Source organism: Solea solea, chromosome 11, assembly GCF_958295425.1.
Source record: "Solea solea chromosome 11, fSolSol10.1, whole genome shotgun sequence".
Lineage (NCBI taxonomy): Eukaryota > Metazoa > Chordata > Actinopteri > Pleuronectiformes > Soleidae > Solea > Solea solea.
This window is the reverse complement of record NC_081144.1, coordinates 24487445-24501563: the sequence shown is the minus strand read 5'-3', so window position 1 is coordinate 24501563 and position 14119 is coordinate 24487445. Positions and strand designations below refer to the sequence as shown.

General features: G+C 44.8%; 2 protein-coding genes across 3 annotated transcripts; both read left to right on the top strand.

Moving 5' to 3' along the window:
* Nucleotides 1-42: 42 nt before the first annotated feature.
* On the top strand, nucleotides 43-2294 carry uxt (ubiquitously-expressed, prefoldin-like chaperone). Its single transcript, XM_058643822.1, has 6 exons — nucleotides 43-330; nucleotides 528-609; nucleotides 761-828; nucleotides 1073-1180; nucleotides 1387-1450; nucleotides 1849-2294. Exons 1-6 carry the CDS (start codon nucleotides 239-241, stop codon nucleotides 1915-1917), a joined length of 483 nt encoding a protein of 160 aa, XP_058499805.1. The 5' UTR covers nucleotides 43-238; the 3' UTR covers nucleotides 1918-2294.
* A 2570-nt stretch (nucleotides 2295-4864) lies between these two features.
* Nucleotides 4865-13472, top strand: elk1 (ETS transcription factor ELK1). Of its 2 annotated transcripts, none has more exons than XM_058643263.1 (12): nucleotides 4865-4900; nucleotides 6450-6658; nucleotides 6938-7111; nucleotides 7193-7348; nucleotides 7422-7565; nucleotides 7657-8001; nucleotides 8199-8606; nucleotides 8796-8946; nucleotides 10077-10285; nucleotides 10370-10447; nucleotides 10556-10657; nucleotides 11815-13472. In XM_058643263.1, the coding sequence occupies exons 1-12, from the start codon at nucleotides 4894-4896 to the stop codon at nucleotides 11917-11919; spliced, it is 2088 nt and encodes a 695-aa protein (XP_058499246.1). In that variant the 5' UTR covers nucleotides 4865-4893; the 3' UTR covers nucleotides 11920-13472. The 2 variants fall into 2 exon arrangements, with proteins under 2 accessions (XP_058499246.1, XP_058499245.1); XM_058643262.1 differs by lacking the exon at nucleotides 11815-13472 and adding an exon at nucleotides 10852-11780.
* The last annotated feature ends 647 nt before the right edge of the window (nucleotides 13473-14119 follow it).

The following is a 14119-nucleotide window of genomic DNA, read 5'->3' as shown; positions in this document are numbered from 1 at the left end:
TGCTCCAGCAGGCGCGTGCTGCTTTTAATGTGTAACCCGGAAGTCGTTTCCACGGTCACAGGTGGTTTTTCCGGGGTTACAGGCGGAACCGTGTGTGTTGTTTACCTCAGTTTTGGGTCGTCAATGGGACCGTGTGTGACGGAACCGAGTCAGAACCGGCCGTGGTAATAACAGAGAAATCGGCGTGTTTACAGCCGCCGGAAGATTAAAGCGTTTATTTAATTTTAAAGGTAAAAACATGTCTCTGCCCGCTAATGCTAATGCTAACGTGGACGAGAAGGTGGTGCAGTACGAAAACTTCATCAGTTTGGTTCTGAAGAAAGATTTACAGTAAGAAACTTTTTACTGTTTGACGTTCACTCATCACAGCATGTACTGTAAGATTCAAGCAGATTATATTTGTCACATCTCATGCTATAAATCCTAATCTTATATATTGCGCCAGATAATTCAATAACATAATGAAGTGATAATGTATACATGTACACACTGATGTGATTAAGATGCTTGTGATGGTGTGTTTTCAGGAAAGTGTTGGAGCAAAGAGATGAAGTTTATGAGAAGATCTCTGAGTATCTGCAGCTGAAGAACACCATCTACAGTCTGCAGGTACACACACACACAGATAATCACACACATTGACATACTGATTATGTAACTTATAGAATAATTGTTTCATCTTAAATGTTTTTACTAGAGGGACTGAATGTTTTATGTTTCATATTAGAGAGTCACAGTGTGTGTGTGTGTTCTCCTGCAGGGGGCAGACTCTCATCGACTGAAGACAGATGTGGACCTGGGCTGTAACTTCTATGTCCAGGCTGAAGTGTAAGTTACCAATTACCTCATCAATCACTGTGATTGACAGCTGATTAGTATCAAACCACATTACTGATCACTGTGATGTCACCAAGACTTCACATAATTTAAAAATCCCACTTTATCCCAGTGATCGTTGCTCTGTTGTATCAGAATATGTTTACGTTTTAGTCTGATTTATCAGATTAAAAAAGGAAGGAGGACATGGTCTCTTGTTGTCTCTCATTGTCTCTCGTTGTCTCGTCTCTGTCAGGGAGGACACGTCCAGGATCTTTGTGGCAGTAGGTTACGGTTTCTTTGTGGAGATGAATCACGACGAAGCTCTTCGGTTCATCGACAAAAAGACAAACCAGCTCACAGCGTCAGTTCTTTGCTGTCACCTTTTTCTTTCCTTTAAATTTCAAATGCATTTCATTCCATTTTAATCAGCACATAGATTATTGATGGTAATGAAAAAAAGCACATATAATACATGGTAATGAAACAAATGAGTCAAAATGTAAACGGTTTGGTAAAACAGTTTCGTAAACAGACAGATGCTTAACATGTTAGCGTTGTGTGTTGCAGCTTCACAGAGCAGCTCACCAAGGACTCCGCCAAAATAAAAGCCAACATCCGCATGGTGCTGGAGGTCAGTTTGTCATGTTCAATTTATTTTATTATATTTAATTTCATCTGCAGTTCTGACTGAATCAACTAATCACTAATCACTTTCGTTACCTGAAAGAATGTCAACACATTTATAATAAATATAATGGTATGAGACACTGGCACAGTAACAGCACAGTGAGCGCCCCCTGTTGCTGAAACCTCATCTCACCACATGTCAGAAAACCCCAACTATGCCTTTAAGGTGCATGATATTTCATGATTCCACAGTGACACAGTGAGCCTCCACTCATCATTTCTCACTATATATAACATGAATGATCAGTTAATGAACCACATGTTTTAGACAGGAGCTTTGGTCAGATGGAGGAGGCGGAGTTAGAAGACAAGCCTTTTTCTGATTGGTCCTCTTGTCCTTAGGGTCTGCGGGAGCTGCAGGGACTGAGCGACGTGTCCGACAGCAGGAGTGGAGAAGTTCTCTCAATGTGATGATCTAGTGCTGGACAAGCAGAGGACACTTCAGATTCTCCACCCGACCTCTGCACAGCAAAGAGGTTCCACCAGGACGGCCTGTTGGTGGCGCTGTAACAGATATAACGCCACCCTGAGGAGGTTTCACTCCCAGCAGCACACAAACGTCAGGAGTAAACACATGTTCATCACATGATGAGTAGAGGAAATGACAATGCTGGCTCTAGTTCAGCAGAAATAAAATCATAGCGATGAAGCACCTGGAGTCTGTTGCAATGGAAACTGCATGCTAAACGGAAGCAGCTGTGTGAAGGAACTGGGTGATGGTGATGCACACACACAAAGTCATCTCTTTAAATAACGGATAATTGATCTCAATAAAAATTATAATTTCATTGTTTTACTTTATTTTTTCAACATGTTTGTCTTTGCGCAGCATAATTCAGAAGTTAATGATTTTGATTACATTTTCTGTAGAGGAAGTATACGGTCGAACAAACTAAGATATTAACCTTGTGAGATATGAGTCAATTGACACAACTAAATTGGTTTGTGTTCTCTTATTATTATTATTATTATACGTATTATTATTATTATTATTATTATTATTATTATTATTAATAATAATAATAATAATAATAATAATATTAATGATGATAATAATTATAATGTTACTAATAATGATATGAGTAGGTCCAGTCGTGACATTTTTTTTAAGAATAGTAAATCTTTATCCACTAATAAATAATGTAAATTAAAAGTCGTACAACAAAGTAGACATTAAAGGGGGTAGTCCGAGAAGAGATTATATGTTATTATGCAAGACTAAATAAACTCAAAAACAAAAACAGGAACAACTCCAGGAAAGCATAAAAGAATTGGACAGAAAATTATCAAATTCTCCATCCCCTGAATTAGACAAAGAGAGACAAAACCTTCAAATGGACTATAACTTATTGTCAACACAAGAAACTGAAAAATTACTCTTACGATCACGTGGATTTCTTTACGAACATGGTGAGAAGGCAGGACGCCATCTGGCTCGCCTAATAAAAAGCCAATCAGTATCCCAGCAAATTAAACAGATTAGAACCCCTTCAGGTGAACTTACAGTAGTGCCATCTGTCATAAATGAAACCTTTAAAACATTTTACTCTGAACTATATACTTGACCCACAGAAGCACTAAATGTGAAATTCACGCCTTGTCCAGAATTGGCTATTTTTGGAGCTTTATCAGACCATCAAACAATTAGGAAAAAAATTAAGGATAGTTTTGCCTTTGCTTCTTTATTAGCACGTAGAAGAATTTTGTTGGAGTGGAAGGCACCAGTGTCCCCCAAAGCTTCGCTGTGGCTTAAGGACCTTAGGCTGTACTTAGATCTGGAGAAAATTAAATACAATCTGAGGGGGACACCTGGAAAAGGGCAGCTCGGGCCAAGTGGAAAGGGAACTTGGCTTGTAACTGGAGGGTCGCCGGTTCAAATCCCCACCTGCCCAAAAAGGGCTGGGGTACCCCTGAGCAAGTTACCCAACCCCCATTGCTCCCCAGGCGCTACTCAGTGTGGCAGCCCACTGCTCCTAATTCTAGGATGGGTCAAATGCAGAGGAATACTTTCCCTAAGGGGATTAATAAAATTGATTTGGTTTGGGGCTTCATGATTAGTTACATAGCTAGTCCAAAGACACTACAGGACTAATGAATGATCTTTACCCTCTCTTAATTATCTGTGTACTTTTTTTTTGTATGTCTGTTTATGCTAAGAAGGAAGGATGTGGTACTCGTCGTACTTGGCAATAAAGCTCTTCTGATTCTGATTCTGATAATAACATTTTGTAGGATTGGGAGGGGCTGGGGGTGGGAGGGTATAAGTGGTTGTTGTTTTTGAAAAAAGAAAAGTCCCTGTTTTTCATTGTATGTACTTTTGCCTGTCAATTGAATAAAAACATTATAAAAAAAAAAAAGGAAAAGAAAAAGAAAGTCGTACAACAAAGTAAGATGCAGAACACACGGAAGCGGGTGGAGCTCCAAACTCGACAGACTTTTATTTTGAAGTCCTTCGCCGGACGTGTGGTAGTGTTGTTGGCGGTGTGTGGGCGGGGGCGTCGCTCACAACAGGAAAGAGTTGTGGAAACACCTGAGGGATGAAGTTGGTCTCCGCGGGCGGACGCTGCTCTCCGCTCCCCGAGACTAAACAACCGTCGGCGGGGTTCACTCACTACGTTTCTCCGGTGTCGGAGGCCCGAGGCTCGGCTCCGCCGCCGCCGCGGCAGCAGTGTCAGAGAGCTGACCGAGAGTGGACGAGGCGGAAGGGGGCCAGGCTAGCTGGTTAGCACGCTGAGCGAACACCCATAAAGTTGGATAAAGTTGGCGTCAGTTTGGTGTTTGAGGTTGCGCGAGACCCGAGCCTGGAGGCGTTAGCGTCCCTAGTTAGCGTTGCTAGTTATCCTGTCTGTTAAACTGCCATGTTATGTTAAAGAAACATTTTAGCACACTGGTTATCCCGTTGTTATATTAAAGTGCGTATAACATGTTAGTTATCGTAGTCGGTTACATTTCGTATTAATATGTAGCCTGGCTGTTTAACGGTTATGTCAGGTTGTTAGTTAGCATGCTAGTTAGCATCGCTCTGCGCTGTGAAAAAGCCAGGTTTATTATTCTCTCATTCAGACTATTGTTTTACGACAGCGACGGACACTTTGCCTCATTGTAACACCGGACCGTGAGCCGGTGACTTCCCTGGTAACGGTCTCACGTGGAGGATCGGCGGAACTAACTTTGGTTTGTCCCGGTGTTACAACGTCTGCAGCTGCAGGCCGAGCCGTTACTTTACGACAGCCGGAAAACAAACTGCTGGTTTGTTTGTGGTCAGACTGATCCAGAGAGCTGTTTGCTACACAACAACATCAACAACAACAACACAGACTACAGAAGAAGAACAGAGATCATGGAGGGGCTGTAAACTACAGGAAGAGACGACCAACACACACAGACATGAATGGTGAGACATGATGCTGTGTTTACGTTTATGAACAACAGGTGTGAGGACGCTGTTGAGGCCTGCTGCAGCTGCAGCCGTGTGTGTGTTGTACAGGTAGTTTGTGGTTCCTGCTCAGCTGCAGCAGCATGTGTGAACTTGTGTGTGTGCTAAGAAATGTGTGTGATACACTGCACGTAGATACACTGTATGAATGTGTGAATGACAAAAACTGTAGTAAAACATGCTGTGTTTCCATCATGGTACAGTACAGTACTGGTGTGATAACAACACAACAGAGCAGCTCCTTTCTTCTGTTTGTCTGATAGTCTTTGGGCAGGACAGCCTGTGGACATCCATGAGATATTTACACCCATTGTTTCTCTTTCGCCTAATCGGCTGACTTGACATGGGTGGAGCTGGTCTAGCTCTGCCCTGACCATACCATTTTACTCTGGTACCCCAGGGGAAGGGTGTCAAATAATGGAACAATTGGGGCTGGTTATTTTGGCTCTATTCCTAATTGAAACACAAACAAATATGTACTGTACTGAACCAAACTGAACTGTTCCACTGGGTGGAAACACGGCCTTGGTGGCGGGCGTGTCTGACACACATGTCACAGAAATGATGGGAACATGAAAAGAAGATCATGGTGGAACATGTCTTCTCCTCCCACATGGTGGACACAGCTTGTCTCATCTTTGCAGTAGAATATAGAACAGGTCATGTGATGACGATGATGCAGCCTGGTCCTGCTGCTCCATCACTTCACACAGATCACACTTTATATCACAAATCAAATTCTGTCAGAAAAATCCTCAAATTATTCAGCCACAAAATATCAAACATGTGTTCATGTGCTCTGTGTGCAACACACACAGACTGGACACATCTTAATTATGGGTGGAATGATAAATCATAGAGGATTAATCAATTACTAAAATAATGGGTTTTATCCAAGGAAGTTCTTTTTATTTTATTAGTTGATTTGAAATTAGTTCTAAAAACTGACTGATCGATCAATCATGTCTCATGAAACAATCATTGGATGATTGATTGACTGATGGATGTGTGAGTGACTGCTGCCTGTCGCTTTGTTATTATATTGCAGATGTTGACTGTTGTCATGGAGACCGCTCTGAGTGAGTGATGGAATACTTGCGTGTTGTCATGGCAACACTGACGCACTGTGATGTGTTTGAATGTGATGATCACAGAGACAGGAGTATGAGAGGTGATGATGAAGATGGTGATGATGATTTTGAGAACAAGGTCCTGACGCCAACTGGCTGCTCAACATGGTGTGTGTGTGTGTGACCTCCCGCAGGATGAGCGGCTGTCACTGCTCTCTGTATCTCGCTCACTCACACACATACTGGCAGATTTTTACAGCAGAATTTTAGAGAAACTGTGTTTGTTTATTTTCTGCTGTGAAGTGCATGGTGAATGTTGGTCAGTTAATAGTGTCAGGTCAGTCAATCATCTACATGGTGGAGGGACACGCCCCTCGCTGTGATGTCAGCTCTTCAGTGTTGACCTGTTATTAACCTGATCTCTGTCTCTGGTGCAGACATGGACCCGTCCATCACCCTGTGGCAGTTCTTGCTCCACCTGCTGGAGGACCAGCGTCAGAGTCACCTGATCTCGTGGACAGGTGAAGATGGAGAGTTTAAGCTGTTGGACGCTGAGGAAGTGGCTCGACTGTGGGGACTACGCAAGAACAAGCACAACATGAACTACAACAAGCTGAGCCGAGCCCTGAGATACTACTACGACAAGGTACTACTACTTCTGCTGCTAATACTACTACTACTACTACTACTGCTGCTGCTGCTGCTAATGCTGCTACTACTACTACTAAAACCTCTACTACTACTGCTAATACTACTACTACTACTACTAAAACCTCTACTGCTGCTGCTAATACTACTACAACTACTACTCATACTTCTACTGTTAATATTACCGCTATTACTTCTACGATTAATGTTACTGCTAATACTTCTATTATTGCTACTGCTAATAATACTACTATGTGATGGTTTGTGTTTCTCTCAGAACATCATAAAGAAGGTGAGCGGTCAGAACTTTGTTTATAAGTTTGTCAGTCAGCCTGACCCTTCACTGCCTGAAGAGACTGAGGCACTGAAGAACGACAATGTAGACGCTGGCAACCAATCAAAATGCCCCGGGGGCGTGTCGCCAGCCTGTCCGTCAAAGACCTTACCTCAGGTGGGCGGTGACTGTCTGTTTGAACAGGAAGTGACCTCACGGATGTTCTCGTAAACTGATCAGTTTGTTATTGATCGACAGCGCTCGTCGCCCAAAAGTTCCAGAAACGACTACATGAGGTCCGGCCTCTACTCCACCTTCACCATCCACTCACTGCAGGCCACGCCCAGCCCCCGGCCAATCAGAACAGAGCTGCAGCAGGAGCCCGCCCCCAAGCTCGACCGCATACCCCGAGAGGTGAGCTGATCATGTCACATTAGCTGGAACCAATCGGAGGCCATCAACTCATCTTCCTCCTCTTCCTCCTCAGGTCTCTGTACTGCCAGGGTCTAAATCTTCATCAGTAGGTGGTGCTATAGACTCTTCTCTCCAGGTGATGGTCACTCAGTCCTCGCCGTGTCCGACTCCGGTGCTCAGTCCTGAAATTCCGGCCAATGCCAGCAGCCAATCACAAGTGAGTATAAGACATGTGACAGCTCTGCTCGTCATCATCATTCAGGCCAGACTTCTTGTGCTTTGACCTGGTCTCATGGTTTGTTTTCCAGAATCCTCCTGTGAGTGACCCTCCTCAGATCTATCTCACCAGTGTCGGGGATCCCTCCTCCCTCACCCCCCTCATCCCCCTGCAGGCTCCTGTGGGGGACTCACTGACCCCTCCACAGGAGCCTGCTTCTCACCCGAACCACCCCCCGCACGTCTTTGTCATCTTCAACCCCCCTGCCAACCAGCAGCAGCAGCAGCAGCAGCAGGTGGCTATGACTGCTGCTCCTCCTCCCTCTGTGGCTCCGCCTCACACTGTTCGTCCCTCCATTGTCATCAAGGAGGAGAACCTGCCGTCAGAGGAGGAGCTGCTGGAAATGGTTTCTCTGGAGGAGAAGCAGGTGGACGAGGTGAGAGGGTTAAATATGAACATACACGTACTGTAGAATTGTTGTGACATAAAATAAAGTTTTAAACAGAAACACGTTGGGTTTTGACCAGAGTTAAAGGTTCATTCTGTAATAAATGTTCTGTATTCATTCACAAAATGTCCACGATGATGTCAGACTTCCTGTTTGTTGACATCTTCTACTTCCTTCTTTCCCAGAATCCTCCTGTTCCTGCTCCTCCTACTTTGAACGACCCTCCTCACATCTATCTCACCAGCGTCGGGGATCCCTCCTCCCTCACCCCCCTCATCCCTCTGGGCGGGTCAGCAAGCTCCACCCCTCCACTTCCTGCCTCCGTCGGCATGAACACGCCACAGCAGGATGATTGTGTTGAAGAAACTCACTTCCCTCCTCACCCTCACACTGCTCCGACTCACCCGACCCCACAGGTCTTTGTCATCATTAACCCTCCTACCCCCCAGCAGCAGCAGCAGGTGGCTGCTCCTCCTCCCTCTGTGGCCCCGCCTCCCACCGTCCGTCCCTCCATTATCATCAAGGAGGAGAACCTTCCGTCAGAGGAGGAGCTGCTGGAGATGGTTTCTCTGGAGGAGAAGCAGGTGGACGAGGTGAGAGCGTCTCTTCTTCTTTTTTCTGCGATGCTGCCCTCCACAGTCCAAAGTTGTGAATCGCAGGCTGAACTTTTCTGTCTCGGCTCTTCTCTGATTGGTCCAGGAACAGTGATTACGTCATCTCATTTACATATTCATGACATCACAGTGTCAGCTGACCTCTGTGTTCATCTGTTTCTCCTCCAGGTTCCTCAGTTGATCTGTGACTCGGGCGACTCACAGCCCCCCCTCACCATTGTAGAAACCCCGCCCCCTTCCTGCTTGCAGCCCGGGGTCAGAGGTCAGCAGGCCACAGGGGAGGGCGTAGTGGAGATGGAGAGGAAGGACACACTGACAGGTGTGTGTGTATGTTGGGGTAGGAGGTAGGGGTGGGCGGTATACCGGTGTCATAGTCAGCACCGGTGTGACATTGCGCCATGATATGGATTTTGCAATACCGTCAATACCGTGATAAATCAATTGAGCGCCAATAATCTCCTAATTCTAAATAATAATGCATTACATTTTCTTCTCATCTGTCCTTATATACTGTTTATCTTGTTGCAAATAAAAAAGTAAAACATATTCGGTGGTAAAAGGGGAGTGGCCATTAAATTAGCGTAACAAGCACTTGCTGTACACGGAGGTACGGGACAGAGTAATGAACGAAATTTGCCACCTTGACGCCTACTTGGCCACTACTGATTTATGGTCCAGCCGGACTACTGAGCCATACATTAGCCTCACCATCCACTTCATTGACAATGACTGGAAGTTGCGCAGCAGATGCCTCCAGACTGCCTTCTTCCCCGAAGATGAAGCGCGTCTGATGTGCATGACAACTGACAGCGGTGCAAACATGGTGCGCGCTCTGGAAATTAATAAATATACGAGACTCGCATGTTTTGGACACAGACTGCACAACGCTATTGGTAAGTTACACTATGTAAACCTAACATTTCATATTCAGAAAATGTGTCAAGTCCTTTTCTGTTTGTATTAAAAAAAGAAAACAAAAACAAATTTAAGGCCACCACATTAGTATTGTATTGTTCGTTGTTAGTATTGTTTAGCCGTGATTCCTCTGGGGACCGGATCAGAAAGGAAAAAACTACAAATTAGATTAGATTAAAAAATATGTACTCCTCCCAAAAACTACCAAAAAAAGTAATACCGTGATATTATACCGTCACCGTTCAAAAGATGAAAAATACCGTGATATTAATTTTAGGTCATATCGCCCACCCCTAGTAGGAGGATCCCTTAAAGGGACGGTCCGGTTTATTTGTGATTGTGGTTGAAAGAGCCTTTGGCCGCCATTTTGTCAGGTTTCAGCAGGTGTAAAAGAACGTGTGAATGATGCTGAACGACATCAGACACTTCCTGTTTAACTTTAGTCAGCTCACTGCTTAAAGAAAAGGAAAATGGATTTTAACCACTTAACAAAAGACTGTCAACTCTTTCTCTCTCTGTCTCTCTCTCTCTCAGATCCCCCTGTTACTGTGGTGATCGCCTCCTCCTCTCTCACCTCCTCTTCCTCCTCCTCCTCTCTCTCCTCCTCCTCTCTCTACTCCTCCTGGACAGTAACCCCTCCTGTGACCTCCACCTCAGACGTTGCCCCTCCAAAACCAAAGAAACCTCGAGGGCTGGAGCTGCCCTCCTCGCCCTCCCTCCCCCCCGGCCTCTCTCTGGATAAGGTGAGGGCCAATGACATCGTCGTCACTGACCAGTGACAAACCTGTGACATCACAGCCTGATTGTTGTGTTTGTTTGCTGTGCAGGTGAACGCAGCCGTGAACAGTCTGCTCGCTCCAACCACCAACACACTGACGCCGACGGTCATCACGTCACACGCTCTGGTACACACACACACACACTCTGCTCAATCGCTGTGTCTCTGTGTGTGTGTGTGTGTGTGTGTGTGTGTGTGTGTTCACCCATCTCCGTCTCTTTTTCTCTGTGTCCAGACTCCGGTCCTGTTGACCCCCAGTCCTCTTCCCTCCACCATCCACTTCTGGAGCACGCTCAGTCCCATCGCTCCTCGCTCTCCGGCCAAACTCTCGTTCCAGGTAAAACACACACACACACTGCAATGCATTTAGTCACTTCAGTGTTTGAAATCCTTTATTCAGATTGACCTCAGTGAGACAGTGATTTTCTCTGTGGCCTTTGGTGTGGGAGAGTGAGTGGTTATTACAGGTGTTGTTAAAGATGCCATACAAACGAGCCGATGTAAATGTCTCATCACTGACGCTCTCGTCAGCTGTGCTGTTTCAGACCAAAACCACACCCACAGAACATGGACTGTCTTGTGATTGGCCAGTTACCTGGAAGTGACGTAATTGGCACGTCGGCTCTCAGACCCGCAGCTCCTCCTCTGAAAAGGCAGATGCACCGCTAGCAATGATCAAAACATTGAGTAATGCTGTAATCCCTTACACATTTGATCCGAAGTCTGACCCAGAGTCAGAAGACACTGGGACAAGTGTCTTCTGATTGTGAACTGATTGTTATGGACTTTTAGGGCTTTATAAACGAGGTCATGACGCAGATACACACAAAAATGCAGCGTTAATGGGCACTTCTGGGCTATGGGATCTTCAAAGAGGACATAGCACGGCTGATGAGAGCGTCAGTGATGAGACATTTACATTGGCTTGTTTGTAGCAACGAGGACGTTTTTGACCATAAAAATGACTTCGTGTTTGTAAGTACACCTCCATATCTCACATATAAGTGAGATAGGACCATGCTATGGCCTCTTTAAAGAATCAGAAACTATAATTCCATGTGAACACAAACCCCTCCTCCACATTCGTGTGGGTCTATATTTTTAAAGCTAACAGACAAAATAAACATGACTGACATAAATCATGACGTCGTGGAATGACTGCAGAGATCACTCATAAATAAATAAATCACTATGACTGTATGTTGATGAACTATTCTGCATTTTTACTCACTTTAAATATTGAAAATTTTCTACACCATTATTGTTGTCATGGAAACTGCATATGATGAATTTTTTTATTGCGATGCTTGATTATATTGTACATGATCACAGAAATAATCTCTTTCTCTTGTCTCTCTCTTGTCTGTCTCCCTCTTTTTTCTCTCTTGTTGCTCTGTCTCTCTTGTCTCTCTATCCCTGTTGTCTCTCTTGTCCCTCTTGTCTCTCTCTTCTCTCTCTGTCCCTCTTGTCTCTCTTGTCTCTCTCTGTCTCTAGTTTCCGTCTAATGGCAGCAGTAATAATCAGATCCACATTCCAGCTCTGAGCGTTGACGGTCTGTCCACTCCCGTCGTCCTCTCTCCTGGTCCTCACAAACCCTGAGCTCGCTCCTCACTCCTCGCTCTTCTCTCAGGTCAGGACTCACCTGACTGTCTCCCCCTGGAGGCCCGGAGGACAACTGCACCTGGACAGCCGCTGACACACTCCAGGAACAGGAAGTGTGGCTGTCAGACAGGAACTTGTTGAAGGCCTTGTTCCCTCAGCGTGAGTGCTGTGGTGAGCGCTGCTCGTCACATGAACGAGGGATTCTTCTTCTTCTTTTTTTCTGCGGACTGTCAATGATATGAGAACGTTAACGTCTGAGGGACGTTTTTTTTTTTTTTGATGAATTTGAATTCCAGTGTTTGTTTTTCATGTTTTCAGGAGGGTGGTCCATGTCAAAGTGGGCGTGTTTGATTTTCACACCCTGCCGTCGTCTCTGCTGGTTTTCTTCACAAATGTGATTTTTCCTGGCCACGCCCCCTCACATGTATGCATGTCCTGTTATTGGACTGATGTCCTCAGCATGACTTTGAATGGACCAATCACAGAGCAGAGACGATGATGATGATGATGATGATAAAGATCATCAGCAGAGTCATTTCTCTTTAAAGTGTTAGGATGTTTGTTTTCTGACGTGTGGTCATGTGACTCCTGGTGAGTGAATCTTTTTGATGACGACGACGGTCGTTTTCCTCGGGCAGCTCTGATTGGTCCATATTTTTCCTGAACGCTTTGTCGGTGACCTGCAGTGATGATGTCACAGACAAAGGTGTAATGACGTGCTGGCGGTGATGGGGGCGCTGACGAGGTCACACATGATTTGTTGTTGATACAAATGTAGAAACATTGTATGTTTACGTTATTGATGAATATTTAGCTGCTACATTAGCCAGCAGCCGTGATATTAGCTGGATGAGGGTTTTTTTTTAGCTTCGAAGGTCGTGACCTTATGTCCCAGTTAGAAAACAATATATTTTACTTCTGATCTATAATCAGTAATATTTAAAAAAAAATTAAATTGTGGCTGTTTTTGTAGATGTAAATACTTAGCATTAGCTCCTCTTTAGCTTCAGTCAGCGAGGATGTGCTCGTCACTGAGAGCTCGTCACTGATAGCTCGTTAGCGCCCCCCTCTGCATGAAACAAAGCACTTTTTAGTACATTGACATTTACAGGGAGACTCTCCGTGGGCGGGGCTCCCTGCAGCACAGATGCATTGTGGGTCACGTGTAAATGTGTGGCTACATTGAAAACTGCAGGGGAAAAATTCAGCTGCAAAACGTACAAAGTTTTATTTAAAAAAAATAAATAAATAATAATAATAATAATAATCAAAGTGATAATCACGACTTCTTTACGACTGTTGTTGTTTGTGATGCTAACTGCTAGCGCTGTTGTTACCACGCTAACCTTACCTGACTGTTGCTGTTATTGTTGCTGATGCTCCTCGTGGTGGCGCTGTTTACATGTTTATCTATGCTTCTGTGTGTGTGACCACCAGTCTGTAACACACACACACAGGTGTTGAGTGTCAGGACGTGAGTGAAGCTCGTGAATCAGCTGACTGTGACTGACTGATGTGGAGTGAGTAAATATAACGGTGACGATGATAATGATGATGTCACAGGTGTGTGTGTGACCTGCAGTCAGCGTTGAGCGTCACTTCCTGTCCTGACCTCTGACTGTTTGACAGCATGAATCTATTTTTATATCAGAGAAACGTTTCTTCTATTTTGTCGATAAAGTTTTGACGTCGTCGCCATGGAAACAGACGCTGCATGATGATCAATAAGCCATGAATGGTTTCTCTCACCAGCACAACTCCACCCATGTTTTTATATGGATCAGCTGCAGCCGTGAATTCTGGGTAATTCTGGGTCACGTGACAAGTGTATTGATGAGTGATCGATATCATATGATCGGTGTGTCTGATTCTTGATCTTTTTATTCGTTCACTCATTGCAGTGACTGTTACCGTGAAAACGGTGCTTGACTTCTGGCTCCTCCCACAGCCTTGCTGTCTGAGCATGAGTGTGAGGCGGCGTGTCATCAGCTGCTGGACATCACACAGGAAGTGACTGTACATATTTGAATCTTTATTCTACACTGACGTGTTCGTCGTGTTGGGCTTTTTTTCCGTGGTGCGTCGTTGCTGTCAGATCCTGCGTGGCTCCGCCCCTCCTCACCAGTTATTGGCTGAGGAGTTTATTGTGTAAAGGGGCGGGGTCTGCTGTTATTTTTCTGAGATTCAGCTCCACGTG

Excerpts from the sequence above, each read along its gene's own strand:
- uxt (XM_058643822.1), top strand. The coding sequence starts at position 239 with ATGTCTCTGCCCGCTAATGCTAATGCTAACGTGGACGAGAAGGTGGTG. Across the intron at positions 331-527 it reads GTTCTGAAGAAAGATTTACA|GAAAGTGTTGGAGCAAAGAG; the intron begins GTAAGAAACTTT and ends GTGTGTTTTCAG. Across the intron at positions 829-1,072 it reads TTCTATGTCCAGGCTGAAGT|GGAGGACACGTCCAGGATCT; the intron begins GTAAGTTACCAA and ends CGTCTCTGTCAG.
- elk1 (XM_058643262.1), top strand. Across the intron at positions 7,566-7,656 it reads ATGCCAGCAGCCAATCACAA|AATCCTCCTGTGAGTGACCC; the intron begins GTGAGTATAAGA and ends TTTGTTTTCCAG. Across the intron at positions 10,448-10,555 it reads TCATCACGTCACACGCTCTG|ACTCCGGTCCTGTTGACCCC; the intron begins GTACACACACAC and ends CTCTGTGTCCAG.